General features: G+C 51.4%; 1 protein-coding gene across 1 annotated transcript in view; it reads right to left on the bottom strand.

Annotated features, from left to right (window-relative positions):
* Positions 1 to 18,641, bottom strand: part of crybg2 (crystallin beta-gamma domain containing 2) — a 54,184-nt gene that overhangs the window by 22,815 nt on the left and 12,728 nt on the right. The window contains exons 3-6 of the mRNA XM_030347394.1: positions 16,780 to 16,938; positions 12,686 to 16,038; positions 5,687 to 6,917; positions 3,802 to 4,641 (exon numbers count right to left, since the gene is read on the bottom strand). Of these exons, the coding sequence (XP_030203254.1) occupies positions 3,802 to 4,641; positions 5,687 to 6,917; positions 12,686 to 16,038; positions 16,780 to 16,938 (5,583 nt within the window). The remainder of the gene's footprint in view (positions 1 to 3,801; positions 4,642 to 5,686; positions 6,918 to 12,685; positions 16,039 to 16,779; positions 16,939 to 18,641) is intronic.

The raw sequence follows: 18,641 nt of genomic DNA on the forward strand, positions 1-18,641 counted from the left end.
CACACACACACACACACACACACACACAAACAAACAAACACAGGGCGTGTCTCCTCCTAGGTCCTCAGCAGGACCAGGCAGATGGCAGAGGTGGGTGGGGGAGTCTTGAAACCGCCCCCGGGAAGCCAAGAGACAAGATGGGTGCGGGTGCCCTGAAACCGCCCGGGGAGGACAGTTGGAGAGAGACGGTGTTGTGATGAGATTCATCTGACGTGACTCCGGCTTCAGGCTGCCTCCTGGACCTTGAAAATGGCTGTTTGTTTTGCGCCTGCTCGGCAGAGTGTGACAATTATGGGATGGGTAAGACCCGAGTTCCCATTAGATCAGCCAACACTTGCGGGGCATTCCGTCAACATTAGAGGGACATTAACATTAGCATTAACATTATCATGATCCCCGTACTGTCGTGGGAACTGTTTTCCCCTTTACTAATTTAGACATTTCGTCACTATATTCGAAGAAATTCAGAAGTTTTTCATTTTATGTCATTAAGGAGCAGGTAACGTGATGGCCTCCTGCTCAAAATGGCCTACAGGTAGACTGTAGACATTTGGGTGTTAACCTAGAACCTCTTGGCTGGGGGTCAAACACCCCAGCCTCCTCTGAACCCCAAGTCCCCTTTATAGGCATCCAGCATCCATCTGAGGGCGGTCAACCTATACAGTACCAGGTCGTTCCTATCCTGGACATGGGACACTCATTACACTACCCTCCCAGACCCCATGGCGGGGTGCACTACGGGAGGAACACCACACAACAGTTGAGTTGACAATACTCCGGTGGTATTTGTTGAAATCCTTAGCTAGCCCCTCATTCTGGATCTCTGACCAGGATGAGGCCATAAAAACCAACATGGTCTCACAGGAATCCGTGAAATGACTACGGTCGGACGCTTAACTCGAAATCCGTGGCCACATCACGGAAACACGCCGATATCCGTGTGTGAGCCACGGACTAACAGTGTCATTTACTTGCATTGGAGCAAATTCCGTGGCCACATCACGGACAATTGAAGTGATTCCGTCAGACCACCACGGATTTTGAGTTAAGCCCCCGCTGTGGTCAAATGTGGCACACACACAGATTGAAACGGGAGCACACACACAGATTGAAACGGGAATCTGTGTGTATCATTGTCATTGTCATTTACTTGCATTGGAGCAACTTCCGTGAACACAACAAGGACAATTTAAGTGTTTCAGTGAGACCACCCCAGGTTTTGAGTTAAGCCCCCGTTGTCGACTCGCTCGTTGAAACGGGGATCCGTGTGTGAGCCACGGAACAGCAGCGTCATTAACTTGCATTGGAGCGAATTCCGTGGCCACATCACGGAAATCGGCGTGTTTCCGTGATGTGTCCACGGATTTCGAGTTATTCGTCCGTAGTCATTTCACGGATTCCTGTGAGACCAGGTCGATAAAAACACACTGCAGTCGCCACCCTTGTCTGTAACCACAGACAACCACCAACTGCCCTGATAGACAATGGCAAACTTTGCCCTCTAGCACAGTATCAGCAGAGCCCTTTGAGACTGTAACTGGGATTAAGGCCTGTACAAATATCATGTGCTTGGTAAACATCACACATTGACTGTAACCAAATAAATTCCAGGAAGTTTCTATTGCCTTTCATCACATGATGAGAGAGTGTGATCTGATATTCGATGCAGAAAATGTTGATTCCCAGGAAATTGATTTTTCACAGGCTTCGTTCCAAGCGGTTTCAGACGGTGGAGAATGCTTTGCCTGCTCTACATGTTGCCAACGCCGTTAGCCTGTTTGCTAATGCTGGGCCAACAAGGTTTGTGGTAAACAGCCTCTAGTCTACTGTTCAAAGTCAATGAGGAACGACTACTTCCCATAAACCCTTCCACCTACAGGTCATGTTACCGCCGCTGCCCGATGCCCAGTGTACCCAGCCGTGGGGTCACTGTCGGGGGCAGTAACACGAGATTGGCGCGGAGGTGTATGGAAGGTGGGTATCCACTTGCAGACAGGATATCCACTCTCTGGGGAGGGGATGGTCTGTTTCACTACATGCCTGTGTTTGAGGAACTCTTGACCAAACCTGTTTAACAAACACACACGCGCGTTTGGTTCAAAGACAACAACAACTCCTGTTCACTGTGATGATAGGAAGATCGTTTTGTGGCTATGGGTGTCCCTAATACTGTCTGCTCCTAAATGACTCATGACCTGTATCTGTATTCACTGTCTAACCCCTACCTGCTCCTTAACGACATGTATCTGTATTCACTGTCAAACCCGAACCTGCTCCTTAACGACCTTTCCCTAAATTCACTTTCAAACCCCTACCTGGTCCTTGCTGACCTGTATCTAGATTAACTGTCTAACACCCACCTGCACCTCACCTTACTAACACACCTCTGAACTCACCTACTGTCAAGGATTCTCCAGGTTGCTTTGGATGAATGTGTCTGCTAAAAGGCAGAGTGGTAAATGGTAAATCTATAATTCGCCATTGCACTAATTAAGCTCATGTTGTGGATGTCTTTAGAGCTCAGCACATGACGCTGCTGTAATTGCAGGTTTGGGAACAACATTATTTGTGCAGCAGCAGCTGCACATGTCTTACTCTCTGCTCGATGAAGACTTTCCTCCGTTCCCCCATCAGCTGTCCAACATATCTACGTGTATCAACGCCTCAGCACTGTTAAGTGAATGCATTAACATGTTAGGGCAAAAGACTCGTGCAGACACGTTTTGCCAGCGCAGGAAAGAAATAATTACGAACTTCTGTATGTTCTCGGGTTTATCTTAGAATCGTGCTCCATGGCCATTGGATGGTTTGAGTCCTGGGGGTACGCATGAGTTTGGAGGAAGCCGAGTTCATAAGTGCGTGTGCGTGCGTGCGTGCACATCAATATTGTGCAGCCTTGGCTCAACTTCCAAAAATCATTGAGGGAGGTTGTCTCAGCGAGAGCGCTCACACGTGCTGGAATGTGCAAGGCTCGCAGAACCACACACACACACACACACGTACGGTCGCATGTGGTACACCGTGTGCCAAGACGCTTGAATTTAATAAAAGGGATTATCAACGTGTGGACGAAGACACATGGCTACGTCCCGACAAGAGCGCATCAGGCATATTTCGGTTCAAGTCGCTCCAAAATCCCTAGAAACGTTATCGCCCGAGTTATCTAATGTATTATTCAATAATATATGATAACTCTGAACTCAGTCAAACCTTGTCTTTCTTATTTAAACTAGTGTATAATCGGCAAATAACTGCAAGGCGTTTCAGGGAAATAAAGCACAGCCTGCCAGAACCTGCTAGCGGAACATCATGTTCTCCCCAACGTCTCGCAGCCGGGGCTCGAACTGGCAACTCGCAGATCAGCGAAGGCAGCAGACACTACACAGGATATCCTCTCTCTCGACCCGTCAGGCGAGGGAGGGGACACTCTGTCTCTCTACATGCCTGTGTTTGAGGTACTCTTGACCAAACCTGTTTTACGCACACAAGTCCCCTAGAAAAAAAACAAAAAAAAAAACTAAACTGTGATGGTAGTGAGAAAGATTTTGACTTCAAGGATTTCGAGCTAGGGGTGTCCCACTGAATCCCTGAAAGGCACTGGGTTTTGATCCCCAATGTCTGCAGCCTAACCTGTAAACACCTCAGGATTGAAGGGCAAGCACTCTCAAGCGCTGAGCCGATTAACCGCAGCCATTCGGACGGGCGGACATAGTGTGGATTCAGGCTGGAGGACACCTGTCACTCGGTCACAGGGAGGTGGCCCACAAACACCCAGTGTAGCGAGGGGCCCCAGATACTCACATATGCGTCGGGGAAGGCCCTGTACTTGGGGACCATCGGCTTCTCTGGCTCGGCGGGCTCGGGCACCTGGAAGTGGGACCCCACGTGGACGTTGTTGAACAGCATTGACGAGGGCGGGTGCTGGCCCCCCATGCCCCCCTCGCTGCTGAAGCTCCTCTGCAGCTGGGGAGCCCCCGGGACCCCCGCGCCGGGCCCCATGCCACTGGCCCCGTGCCCCTGGGTGAACATGGAGAAGGGCATGTCTGTGGCGGTGGCGCTGAAGGAGGTGGCGGTCCGAGGGAAGTCCGGAAGTCCGGTGGGGCGCTGGGGGGAGTTCCCGGGCCCCGAGTTGGCGGGGGTCCCGTTGAAGTGCGGCCCCTGGCTGATGCGCGAGTACGCGTCTTCGCCGCCGGTCAGCGACCCCGAGCCGGGGGCGGAGTTGGGGTTGGAGTTCAGGAGGAAGGCGAAGCGGTTGTAGGAGGACGGCGCGGCGGCGTCCGACCCGCCAGCGTTGCCGCTCCCGAGACCCCCGAGGCCTCCAAAGACCCCGTTGCCCCGCGCCGGCTTGCTGACGCGGTCGTAGGAGGAGCTGCCGGTGTCGGGCAGCGAGCTGGTGCGGAACGGCGAGCGGGAGGCCAGCGGGTCCGGGGGCGTGTCCACGGAGGGCGGGCGGTAGCTGGAGAACAGGACGCTGTGGTCCAGCCGCGAGTTGCCGGCGGGGAACTGCTGGAGGCCGTTGCCGTTGTGGGAGGAGGGGGACGGGGGAGGGTCCTCGGGGGACGTCCTCATGACGATGCTGTTGGAGGCGGAGGCCCTCAGGGGCCGGCCGAGGCCCCACGAACCGTTCTGCTGCAGTGCATCCTTGGGGAGGAGGTGGATCAAGTTACTGTCACAACATGTGGATCAAGTCACTATTAAACATGCATCAAGTCACTATTCAGCAGATATCAACTCACTATAAACATCCATTGGGTCCCTTTTTACAATGTATCAAGTCACTACTAAACATATATCAAGTCACTATTAAACATGCATCAAGTCCCTACTGTAATATAAATAAAGTCACTATTGAACATGTATCAAGTCCCTCTGAAACAGATATTAAGTCCCTGTTTACAATATATTAAGTCACTATTAAACATGTGTAAGTCCCTTTTAACAATATATCAAGTCACTTTTAAACGTAAACAAATCACTATTAAACATGTATCAAGTCCCTAATAAACATATGTCAAGTTCCTTTTTACAACATATCAAATCAGTATTGAACATATCAAGTCACTTCAACAACACACATCAACTCACTATTAGACATATTTTAAGTCCCTACTGCAATATATCGCGTCACTATTAAAGATGAATCAAGTCCCTTTTACAATATATGTCAAGCCTCTATTACCACATATCAAGTCACAATTACAAGCTACGTGAAGCCAAGGCTACAATGAAGTCAGTATTTGAAGTCAGCGCTAGGATGTGTATCAAGTCACTGCTACAACATATCTAAAGTCACTACTGTAATGTCTCATCAAGTGAGTGCTCTACCACCTCGAATATAAGTTCAGACAATATCAGTACCTGTACTGAATTTGCAAACAAACCAATAAATGTGTCATAATAACAATAGTGAAAAAGAAACTTGACAGCTTTCAGACCTGTCAACAGAGCAAACTATTACACTGTCAACAAAAAGATTAAACACGAATACATAATGTAGCAATCTCTATGTATCCAATAGCAACAACGCTTTTCCCTCCGTCTATTCCACTGGGCTGCACTCTCTACATTTTCTCCCTCTTTCATCTCTACTACTGTCCTGTAATCTGCTGTGGCCCCCGACCCCCCCAGTCTGTGAGGGCCCTCGGGCCCCCTCCTATCTGAAGGAATGTGGCTCGCTCTGCCCTACCTGCTGACTCTGCTTCATCAGGTCCAGCGGCGACCGGGAGCCGACGGGGTTACCCAGGCCCAGGTCCAGGGGCAGGCTGATGCGTCCGCTCAGCCCCTCGGGGCCCGCCGGTGCGACGGAGGAGTCGGTGGCGTCGAAGGAGGAGGAGGCCGAGGTGACGGAGGGGGAGGTGGGACTCGGGGTGTCCTCCACGATGGGGGCCAGGGAGGAGTAGCCAAAGGGGGCCCCGCGCAGGGTCCTCTGCTTCTGGATCCCGGGGCCGGGCCCCATGCTCTTCAGGGTGTCCTTGAGCACCTCCATTTCGTAGGGGATGGGCGAGCCCTCGTCGGCGGGGGGCGCGGCCGGGGCGGCGGGCTCGGTGATCAGGTGCACGCGCGTGGCTGTAAAGACTCCGGTGTAAACCGACGAGGGGTCCTCGTCCGCCCGTGAGTGGCGTGTGCTTTCGTCGAGGGCGACGCCCGAGTTACATTCCGAGGAGGAGAGACGGTTGACTGCCAGGTGAGCCGTGTCCCTGTTCACCTTTATCTCCTCTGTCCGCGCCTCTGCCTCTCTGACAGGTGCAGCAGCAGGTTCTGGCTCCACCCAGTCACGGCTCCACCTCCTCGATATCCCTACTCCGCCTCCTCCTCCTCCTCCTCCTCCTGCTTCTTCAACTGCTTCTTCTGTCGACACACTTCTCAGATAGAGAATCCTCTTGCCTTCGCCCCGCCAGATGCCTGGGGAACCGTATGTCTGCAGGGGGTTGGTGGTGGGGGTGAAGGAGGAGGTGGAGACGGGGGCGGGGGCGGGGGGAAGATATCGTGTGTCGACCGATGCCTCGGGGAGAGAGTATGAGGAGGAGGAGGAGGAGGACGGCACAGAGGAGTCAGGTGAGTCTGGGAACAAGGTGGAGGAGCTGGTGGAGGAGGAGGTGTAGGTGGAGGTGGGCCTGTACTGGGACACCCCATCGAAGTTGTTCCTCCACGGGTTGACTGAGACGGAGCTGCTGGTGGTGGTGGTGTTGGCGGTGCCCTCCGGGTGGGGGTCTCCGTCTCCATCACCAGAGTAGCTCCCGTGTCGACTGACGTAGCGGGACCCGCTGTAGGAGGAGCGCATGTCTGCTACGGGTGGGGGTGGCGGCAGGGGCTGGGGTGCTGGGTGGGGGTCAGGCCTGGGAGGTGACCCTGAGGTTTGGGTGGAGGAGGAGGGGGGGAGGTCCTGGAGATCAGGGGCCTGGCCTGTAGCTGGAGACCTGGGGGGTGGAGGGAGGTATGAGATGAACATGTGGGAGGGGCATACAGAGAGGTGGAGACAGAATGTATTTGCATTCTTGTGTTGTTTAAATGCATTGTTATTTTTCCTTAGTTTGACGTAGAAAATGCGCAAGGTCAATGTTTATTTTCTGCGCCGATAATTATTTTTCAAAATTGAATTGAGGGAAGGACAGAGGGAGGAAGAGAATAAGATCAAGAAAGAAAGTTCTATAAAGAACCTTAAAGTGAAAGAGAGAGATAAAGTGAAATATACTGTGATAAAAGGAAAAAGAGAGAAAAAGTGATAGAGAGAGTGTGATATGTGTGAGTGAGAGGAGGTGAACGACAGAGATAGAGACAACGAGAGAGAGAGAGAGAGAGAGAGAGAGAGAGAGAGAGAGAGAGAGAGAGAGAGACAGAGACAGAGACAGAGACAGAGACAGAGACAGAGACAGAGACAGAGAGAGAGAGTGTTTGATGGACATAGGAGTTTATGGTAGCCAGCGGAGCTGAGTATCTATTCAAACCTGCCTCTGGGTGTGGTGTTTGTCATGCAAAAAGATAACAAGGCAGGTTAGAGGACGTCTTGCATCGCATAGGCCTCATAAACGTTCCAATCTTTCGCCGTATTCAGGAGGTCGAGGCGGGGGCTGAACATAAAACTCAATGCACACATGCAAATAAAACACCACAATTATTCTACAACGGTTGAAACATTCCTCATCAGAAAGATTGCAAATATTTCATAACGCTCTCCTTTAAAGGTCAACTCAAATGAACTTAAGTGAAGACTGCAGCCCCAGTAATGCGACCCATCGAGATGTCAATCTAGTATTTGCTAAACTAACAGCGCCCATAATCCGACCGTGAATGCGGTACTACCAGTTCATAATGACAATGGGCCGGTTCTGCAGAAGACACACAGAATGGTGATTACCCCGAAACAGCTGTCGCTGTCAAACATGGGCTTCATAAACACTCCTACGCGGTGCTCCTCGCTGCTGTTAGCAGTCAGACTCTGGCTTTGAATACCAGAAGTGCCGACAGAGTCTCTTTAAACATGTTGACCATGTGATGGATGTAGAGTTATGCAGCAATGCAGTGCTCCCTGGTGACCCTCCCCCCATAAGCCCGTGGTTGTGAGGCCCTTACGCACGGCTGGCAGTATAAGTGACAGCACAGTATTAGTTAAGATATATAGTAGTGTTGCTTCATATAAATAAATACATGTATGTATTCAATACATGTGTCAAAAAAAGTATTACAATTGCAAAGGGTAAATGAGCCGGAGAAGTATAGACCGCCTTTAAAGTCTTCTCTCGTTCCGAGATAATCAGTTGGTCAAGATGTCCTCACCACAACACAATAAATATGTTTTTCAGTTCATCACAGTGACTCAACTGCTACAAGTTACAATTAAACCGGAAATGTTAATCACCGCCAGTCGAATGGCGAGCATCTTCTTTGAGTCTCGTCTTAAGAGGTGGTGGCATCAAAGACTTAAAGGCGAATGAAAGGAATGACAATCCTCCCATTATGGCGTATGGAGCCGGGAGTTCAAGTCCGAGCACCAAGGCAGTGGCCTTGATCCCCAATGTCCTCAGACTACCGGCAGGCTTCCTTGAGCAATGCAGCTGGCCTCACCCCTACCTGCTCCTTGATGACCTGCATGCAAATTCACCAGGAGTCGCTTTGGGTGAATAAACGCCCTACAAAACGATATGGTCGAATTAACACCAATAGGTCCCCATTCGATTCAGAGTAGACCTTCTTCTGGTTTGCAGAGTGAAAGAAATGCTAAACTAACTCACACCTCATTACGGGCGGACTCACAGCTCTAATTCAGCTCGTTTTTGAGTGTACATGAGGGATTGACATGCAAGGAATTTGTCTTGGCGGCCTGCGACACCATCAACAAAGAAACAAGAACAAGAGAAAGAAATGCCAGACGTTTGTATCACAAGAGAAGTTTACTTTAAACACAACAGCTCTTCGGAACACCTAAAGCTCCATTGTTGCGGTTGATCTTGGCGTCCCTTCCAGCAGTACTCCTGTGGTCGGATGCACAGCCTTTATCTCGCCCAAACGCAGCTTCCCCATTCACCAGTTAGCTAAGCCAACCAAACCTCGCTAACCACCCACAGTAGTACATGTAGTGGCCACAATAAGCTCAACCTGTATATTAACCATTTTGGCGTTCATCCAAGTTCACTACCTCAGCACCGTGCTACAATGTTCTCTGTAGTCACATAGCAGACGCTTTGTTCAAAACAAAACTGCAATTATGATAATTACTATTCAAGAAACAGGCGTCGGAGTTGAAGCCCAGAACTTGCTATCGGAGAGGCAAACACCCTCCGACAGAAACCTTCCCTGCCCCCAGAGAAAAAATAAGGGTGCAGACATAGAAGAGATAGGACATGATCAGGGGCGGGAATCAAACTCGTAGGAGGGGCTCGCCCCCCAGGGGCGATTCTAGGGAGTGTGGGGGCCCTAGGCAGAGGATTGTTGACGGGGGGGGGAGGTATGGAGCGATTGTTGACGGGGGGGGGGGGGGGGGGGGGGGGGGGGGGGGGGGGGGGTTATGGAGCGATTTTTTTTTTTTTTTTTTTTTGGCTCTAGGGGGCCCCCTAGTAGTGGCCCGGGGCCCCAAGCAATTGCGGGGCCTCAGGCAATTGCCTGGTATGCCTAATGGGATGCAGCGCCTCCCCCCCTACAAGTGGCGAGCCCCTTCAGAAAAAAAACAAAAAAAAACCGCAAAACCATACATAGAGGGAGACACCCACGGAAATACCTGCTCAGAGGCATGGCTGAAGGAAGAGGCCTCTGAAAGTATTTTTCTGTGACATGTGAGCTTGTCCGCCTGGTGAGTGATGGTTGATTAGTTACTCCTCCCCCCGTGGTTTCTGTCTTGCGGCAGGCAGCGGCAGTGATGATGTTTGACCGGAAAAACAGTCCCACTAATCTTCTAAATGTGTCAATGGTGTGAAAAGAATAACATCTAATTACCTCACCTTTACAGACATTTAAATGTAGTTTTATCGGCTGCATAAATGATTAATTCATACATTATTCATCTTAGTTTGCAGCAGTAACCCCCCCCCCCCACCGTAACTCTACTCTAGTAGCCAATGTAGCATATAGGGTACACAGGGTAACGCATACTACTCTGGTTAAGACCGGACACAGGCCTAATACGAGTGTAGAAAGAATAGACGTGTTGTGAAAAGGGACGTTTTTTTTATTATTATTATTCCAATGAGCGCTAGGAGTAGGCTACATATTGGTGTTGGTTACACAGACACCAATAGCTGAAATAAACTTTGATTTTGATATTCAGTTGAACCCAATCTACGCGAGAAACAGACTAATGGCTCATCACTTTGAATGGAAAGGAAAGGAAACTCCTGGTCCGCTCACTGTTCACTCTGGCAGAGAACTGAAGTTAATTAAATATATGCTGCCCTCTTGTGGTTAAAAAAGGGTAAAGACTCAATTCACTTGATTATAACTTGATGAACAAAGAGTACAACTGTTGAGTTTATATAAAAAGTAGAGAGAGCAGGAGAGCGAGAAAATTACATTTGCTGCAGTTCCTCACAAACAAATATACATGTTGGAACTAAATTGATAATGGTAATATGTAATGAATTGAATAATCCCAGCTCAGATTTTATGTAACATACAAACTGTCTGTTAGATGGTCTGTTACCTACAAATTAATGTACATAATTATAGGCAGGTGCATAATCACATGTATGATTCACTTCCAATTATAAGCTTATTACCATTTAAGCCCCCCCCCCCCCCCCCACACACACACCCCTTGGGATTCTGTAAATATTTGGTGCACTTTTATATTTTGTTGGTTTAAGCGTTTGGATTTGGATTCTTAAGGATCGTCATTATTTGGAACATAGAGATGCTATTTGACTATTAGCAAATTCACTATAGCGCCCTCTGCAGGACAACCCCATTATTGAGCTTATTTTTACGTCACAGTTTGTGGCTGACATTCTTTCTCCACAACAATTAAGTTATTACTATATGATATATATAATATAAATATATATATGATATATTTTTAGATAGTATTGCGGAAGCAAAGAATCCTGATTCCCACGTGAATCGATCTTTCCCCCCCGTCTCTCGCTGTAAAACATGCCCTGTGTGACAGGGGCAGACCCATTACTCCACAAGACAGGGTCCACCAAGGGACAGCCAGGCTAACCTTGAACCTTGAGTTAACACCATAGTATTCAAATCTATTCCTACCTCCCCTCACATCAATGTCCACATTCCACCTGTAAAGAAAACCATTCGCTCTGTGCCAATTTACTATCACACTTTGCTTTGTGTTATTGTGCAATTCACAGCGTGCCGCGAACACACTTTCAAACACCTTGATAATAATGGTAATCATCATTTCTTTGTTTACTTTCAGTGCTTTAAGCTGGCAAGGAGAGGTCTCTGTTCAAACATGTCACTCATTGTCATCTTGCCACACACACACACACACACACACACACACACACACACACACACACACACACACACACACACACACACACACACACACACACACACACACACACACACACACACACACACACACACACCAACAAGATATCACAGTAAAACAGTATAAAATGGGAGTAAAACACAGGTTGCATAGAACCAATTCAACCCCCTTAATTAAAGCTACACTGACATTTAATTAAAGCTACACATTATTGATATTCATCTGAATTCACTCTCGAAACCTTACCTACTCCTTAATGACCTGTCTCTGTGTTCAGAGTCCAACCCCTACCTGTTGCATAATTACCTGCTGCTTAATTCATTGTCTATCTTTACTATTTAAACCACAGCTGGTCCTCAATGAGCCGTCTCAGTAGTGTCTAACCTCTACCTGCTCCTTTATGACTTGTATCTGTATTTCTAACCCCTACCTCCTCCTTCATGCTCTGTCTCTGAATTCACTGTCTAACACCTACCTGCTCATCATAACACATCTGTTTATTCAGTGTAATCCCAACATGTTCTCTAATCCATCTCTGTATTCATAGGCTGCATCTTCCTATACTTCACATGTATCCACTGTCTATCCCCTACATGTTCCTTATTGACCCGTCTCTGTATCCAGTATCTATCCCCTACATGTTCCTTATTGACCCGTCTCTGTACGTCACTGCAGACCAAATAGAAATCTGATTGACAAACGTCAACATGCGGCAGTTGGAAGGAAGCCTTTCTCCGGTTCCACAGAACAAACCAATCGGAAGTCAATAAAGAAAGCAACATTCCTAGCATAGCAAACCTTAAAGGAATCAATTCACTAGAACACACACACACACACACACACACACACACACACACACAGGAAACTTCTAGAGTAAGCGTTATGATATAGCCATTAAAAAAAACTCCCACGACATACATGTAGTCACATGCACCCCCAGAAACCAAACACAGCCTTCTCCCCTATCAACACACACACCCACACCCACACACACACACACACAGTCTGTAAAATGCTACATTGCACTCACTTTGGTTTGAGTAAATAGGTCATGCAGCACCCTTCCTGCCTTGTAGCCACTTTGAATGGTTTGCTTCTGTGGTTCTCAGCCTCACCTGTCGGTCGCCCCACAGGCAAAAGCCTCTTATGTAAACTTGAAACGCCCTTACTTTCCCAGTCCAGCAATAAAACCCTCTAATCATGTGTCAACACCATGGCCCCATCCCCGCCCCCCCCCTCACTCACCCCTGTGGTTCGCCGGTCCGTGCGGGGAAGGAGGGCAGGTGGACGGCGTTCTCGGTGGAAGCGTCGAGTCCTGACCCGCGGCTCGCCTCGTCTGCCTGGCTGACTGGCGTCTGCTCCGGTGCGTCGCTGGCAGCTCTGATGACATCAGCCACCGGAGACGCTGTCCTAGTTCCCTCTATCTGATCTGCCGTGACGCGCTCGCTGGCTTCTGACAGCTTGGCACCGCCGAAGATTAAGGAGGAGGAGGAGGAGGAGGAGGAGGAGGAGGAGGAGGGTGAGGGAGGGGGGAGGGAGGTGGAGGTAGTGGTGGTGGTGGTGGTGGTGGTGGAGGCGTCAAGGTTCACGGTGTGTGGCGTGTCGTAGGTGATGGGGGTCTTTGCGCCCTCTCTGTCAACAGGGTCGCCACGACAACCGATGGGCGATGACCTCTCTGACCCCCCCTCCTGCACGTCCGCCCTCCCCTCTACGGGGGACACGGCTCCTCCCCCCCTGGCCTCCCCTGTCTCCCCCCGCTTGGCAGGGTCTGGGGTGCTTGTGTCGAGGCCTGCTGCGCCGACGTCGATGAACGTGCGTGCGTCTGGCTGGAGGTGTTCTGCGTTCGCCTCTGCCCTGCAGGCGCTTCCGTGCGGCAGGTACTCTCTCCCCAGGGGATCTGGGACCTGGGAGGGGGTTTCAGGCGGCTCTCCTGTTACCGGGAGAATGAGCGGCATCAGGTTTTCCCCTCCCACCCCCTCCTCCTCCTCCTCCTCCACCTCCTCCACCTCCTCCTCCACCTGGCTGCACACCTGAGAAAAGGGCAGGGCTGGCTCACATTCCATCAGCGTCTCCACCTGTCGGACCGGTAGGGCAGGGCGCGGCTCTGCCTCCGCCCTCGCCTCCACCTCCCCCTGTTCATCCGACCTCTCGCCCCACATGTCTATCCTCCTCCTCCAAGTCTCCGTGGCCCCGGTCCCTCCCCTCCCCTGCTGCTCCCCTTCAGGGAGAGGAGGCGGAGGGGAGTAGACGGGAGGAGAAGGAGGAGGAGGAGGGGACTCTCTCCTGGCCGCCTCCTGCCGTTGCACTTCTGTGTTCCCCCGCTCAAGGCGTCTCCCCCACGTTTCAATCCGGTCGCTCGGGAGCGCCGCCGCCCCGTCTCCCGACGCGCCGACTCTTCCCGGCGGGCCGTCGGGACCGGGGGAGACCCGGGGGGTTTCGAACGGGTCTTCCCTCGCGGACCAGACGCCGCCGTCTTCCATCGTGGCGCCGGGGTCCTCGCTCTCCCCCAGGGTGGACACGTCGTCCAGTTCGCCGTCGGTGGCGTTGTCCTCGTCGGCGCTGAAGAACACGTCCATGGCGCTGCTGCCGTCGGACCCCACGCTGAGGAGCACCGGCTCGGGGGAGCAGACGTCCGGCTGCCCTCTGGCCCCCGCTGGGAAGGCCTCCTGTTCTTCTTCTTCTTCTGCTGCTGCTGCTGCTTCCTCCTCCTCCTCCTCCTCCTCTTCCCCCATTGTCTCTTGTTGATTTAAGGCGGCCATTGTTTCAGGCGGCGGAGAAGGAGAGGGTTCAGGACCAGTCAAGACGTCGTGACCGACTGTGACAAACTCTGGTCGTTTCGGGACAAGGGAGACCTGTGTGTGTGTGTCGGCCGTCCCTGGGGAACCTGGGTGATCACTGTGGGGCGGGGCGGGTGGCTCCGTCGTAGACACTGGAGCCTCAGTGTTTGCATCAGGGCCGAGCTCCTCGGGTTTCAGGGCTGAATAGAGAGCGCTCCCCTCCGACGGTGAGAGGCGACCGGGGCAGAGCGCCGAGTCCTGACGGGCCGGCTCGGGGTCTGAATGGACAGTGGGGGAGGTTGTTGTCGTCTCCGTGTGGGACGGCCTCTCCAGCCGGGGATCAGGGCTGGGAGGCGTGGGATCCGTCCGGGGTTGGAGGCTCACAGGGAGGAGGGAATCGTGCTGAAGGGTACCGAGGATGTGATGGTAGTGCTCTGTTTCCGTAAGGGGGACTTGGTACGTGGAGGTCGCACCCCTGTCATTGCTGTCGGTCGGAGCGCGGTAGGCTTCGTTGACCCGGTCTGTGGTGGAGACCTGGTCTGTGTTGGGACCCGGATCGGTCCTCGAGACCGATTCTGTCGTGAAGACCGGGTCTGTCGTTAAGACCGGGTCTGTTGTAGGGACTGGTTCTGTCGTGGAGACCGGGTCGATCGTGGAGGCCGGTTTTGCCGACGGGACCGAGACGTCAGGCACCGCATCGCGCACCACGTCGACGACAGGCGGTCTGTGCTCAGGAACACCCACCGGGACGGGGGGGCTTCTAGGGAACCCCCTGTCGTCGTCGTGGACGCACGGCGGTGGGTCGAACAGCTCCTGGTGGCGGGCAGGAGGGGGAGACGGCGGCTGGGGGGGAGGGTCCTGCACCACGACGCGATCGGAGGGCTCGCCCGTGTTTAGCATGGCGGAGAACACCTCGGTGGTGAAGCTCTGGGAGAAGACCGACTGGAACGTCTCGCCGGACAGCGGGGTGTCGCCTCCCGAGGGGCCGACGAGGTCGCTGGATCCCTCGGGGAGAACTGGAACCGAGCCCTCGCCTTGGATCAGGGGGGAGCTCGCCTGGACCGGGTTCATCCGAGAGCGGTCGAGGAGGGCTTTGATAGCGCCGGCGTCCATCTTGAGGCCGGCCGTCGGAGGCAGCTCTGGCGTTGCGTGCGCGGGGGCGGAGTCCTGTGACGAGTAGCCGCCGGCGGGACGGACGACGGGGAGGACGGGGTGGATCTTGTGACTTTGGATCAGGACCACCGGGGAGAGGACAGGGTGGTTCGACCGCGGGAAGGCGAGGGGGGAGCACACCGCTGCTTGTGTCTCGGCGGTGGGTCCCCCGGGGATCGCGGGGGGGCCGGCAACGGGGTTCTGGGAGAGCTGGGCCTGGTGCTTCCCGGGGTCGTGCCGCCGCTGGGAGGGGGCCGGGGGGGCCGGCGAGGACGGCGCCGTCAGCAGCAGCAGCTCGGGCATGGTGGCGAGGGGCACCTCGCCCAGCCCCCCGTCCACGTCGAAGGCGTCGGGGCTGTCCAGCAGGGTCTCCAGGGAGCGCAGGCGGCCGTGGCGGTCGTGGAGGGTGGGGCCGTTTCGGAAGGCCGGGGGGTCGCGGAAGGTGGGGGGGTCCATCCTGCTAAGGAAGTCCGCCGAAGAGGAGCGCTGAGAGGCCTGGAGGCTGGGGGCCTTGAGGCTGGGGGCCAGGAGGCTGGGGGCCAGGAGGCTGGGGGCCACCGGGGGCGGCGGCGGGATGTCGAAGGTGTCCGCCGTGTCCAGCTCCGGCTGAGACATGGCGAACGAGGCCCCCTGCCGTGACGCCAGCTCCCATTGGCTGACGTCCAGGTGCTGCAAACGTACACAGAAACCAAACCGGCCGTAAACTTTACTTCAATCCCCAAATGAATAAATGGATAAATAAGAGCTTCCTCACAAAGCAGTTGTAATATCTAGATATCTCTAATACATACATAGCCTCCCACCTTACACCCCCCCTACACTTATTGTATGTTCTACGCCCTGGCACTTAGAAATAGTACTTAGCATTGCATTCTGTCGAAACTTATTCTAGCTACCTTTGTTGTAAACAGGGAATGGGTTAACCTAGTGATAGTAAGTGCTTGGCACTTGGTTTTATGAACAGCCTTAGTGTACCGACAGCGATATATTTATATCGTTTCTATTTCTTCTGACAAGGTACTTATGTACGTCGCTTTGGATAAAAGCGTCAGCTAAATGCTCTAAATGTAAATATAAAATACAGGGGAGCAGAGTGTTTAAGTCCCAGGTTAGGCCCACAATTGTTAGGTTAATCCCTCCCCTGTACATCAAAGATAGCAAGGACAAGATGCTACACAAAGTTATTATTTTTAAGTGCAAGGACGTACAACACACAATAAGTGAGTGAGAAGGGTGTGTGGGGAGGTAAAGGGGACACTATGCAGAGTCTAGGTGAACTCTGAACAAGCGAGTCATGAGTCTTTTGCAGAAGCTGGCGAGCGACTCTGCGGTCCTGACAACGGCAGGGAGCTCGTTCCACCACTGCGGTGCCAGAACAGAGAGGAGTTGTGACTTTGAGGATAGCCCTACCTCGCCACGCCCCTGGGTCCAGGGGCCGTGCAGTCCGATCACGCTCTTGGACATCTCCTCCCGGTCCTTGTCCCGCTTCTTCTTGCGGAGGGTGAAGCTGAAGGCTCCGGACTTCTTGGGCTTGTTCAGGTCCATATCGGAGCGGCTCAGGTCTTTGGCCTGGAGAGGAGGAGGAGGAGGAGGAGGAGGAGGAAAATGGGACTCATCACCTCTGGGAATTCGGTGGTTCACGTCGGAATACTTAAAGAACTTAAAGAGAATCAGCCACTGGAGACAGGAGATGGTACAGCAGAGAGATGGAATATTTCTATCTATTTTTATCCTATTTCACGTTACATTTAAACCCAGCTTCTTAAGATTGCTTAACCTCACATAACCTCCTTCCCTTAACTCCCCTACCTCCTTTTTTATCTTCTAATAAATATATACGTTCTTATTAAATTATTTTATTTTGTGTTCACTCTGTAAAGCATCTTTGAGTACTTAGAAAAGCGCTATGTATATCAAATGTATTATTATTATTATTATTACTAATGCATTTTTTTAGGTCCTATAAAACTAATTAACTGAAGTGCATTTTGTAATAACCTTGTATTGATTTCAAACAAATATCCAGTGTAATAGATATTAATAATGATCTATTTCTCTTCTTCTCTCATATAAACATCAAAGAATGAATGCGTTAACTTTGATTGAACATCATATTTTCATAATATGCATACGGTTTAATAGTTACTTGGAGTAGATTCACATCATCTTCTTTTAAATTGCTAATAGCAAGCAGGTTGTAGTTACAGATAATGAATATTTGTGTGATGGTTCATGAGGAAGAGGGAAGGTCACCCATCTTCATTCCATGACTCCACCCCAAAACACACACACACACGCACACACAAACACACACACACTATGTAATGAGAGTGTCAGAGAATGTCATTAAAACTAATCCAAAACTCATTAAGGATTGGTGTTGTCCACTCTCCGACATTGTGAGCGGTTGCATCAGCTCTTTCACCAACAAAAGGCAGGAATAATATACAATTTATTTACTTATCTGGACTTGTTCCCTCTTGTTATCCCTTTTTTTTTTGGGATAACAAGAGGGAACAAAAATTTTCTTTGCAATAATTGCTGCATAAATACAATGTCTGATTAATATTGAATTACCAACAGTAACAGAGTCTTGTTTAACGGCCACTTAATGAACTAGGGCAGTGTATTGGTAAGGGTGTTTGACTCAAGGACTAAGGGCTCTTGGGCCCAGACCCAATGTCCTCCTTCTACCTGTCGGCATCCCAGAGCAAGAGGCCCTGACCCCTTACTGCTCCTTGATGGATCTGAACTCCCAGCACCCAACTCTGGTATCAATGTAAACCCTGACTCGCAGTCACAGCCGGGTCAAGCATGGAAACGCCTGCCAGCTCGTCGGGAGCAATCAGGGTGAGGTGTCTTGCTCAGGGACGCCTCGACACTCAGCTAGGAGGAGCCGGGGGTCGAACTAGCAACCTTCCGGCTGCCATTGAACCCGCTCTACCTCCTGAGCCCCTTTACATCTGGTAAATAGGGTTAATTACATTAACAATAAATTGAACCATAATTTAAGACTCATGAAAGACAGAGACAATAGGTTCCCCCGCAGTTATTGGCTCAGATCTTTTCTGCTTGAGGGCAGATAAGACGCCACGGAACATTCTGTCAGAGAGCTGAGATGATGTTGTGTGTCGGTGGCATTTGTTTGCGTGTGTGTGGCTGTTTCGTTCAACCTTGGAGACAAAGGAGGATGGAAATTCTAAACATTGTCATCCATCCATCGTTCATCATGGTGTTCCACCCATGATAACAAATATTTCCAAACATTCCTG

The sequence above is a fragment of the Gadus morhua genome, chromosome 22, assembly GCF_902167405.1.
Source record: "Gadus morhua chromosome 22, gadMor3.0, whole genome shotgun sequence".
Taxonomy (NCBI): Eukaryota; Metazoa; Chordata; class Actinopteri; order Gadiformes; family Gadidae; genus Gadus; species Gadus morhua.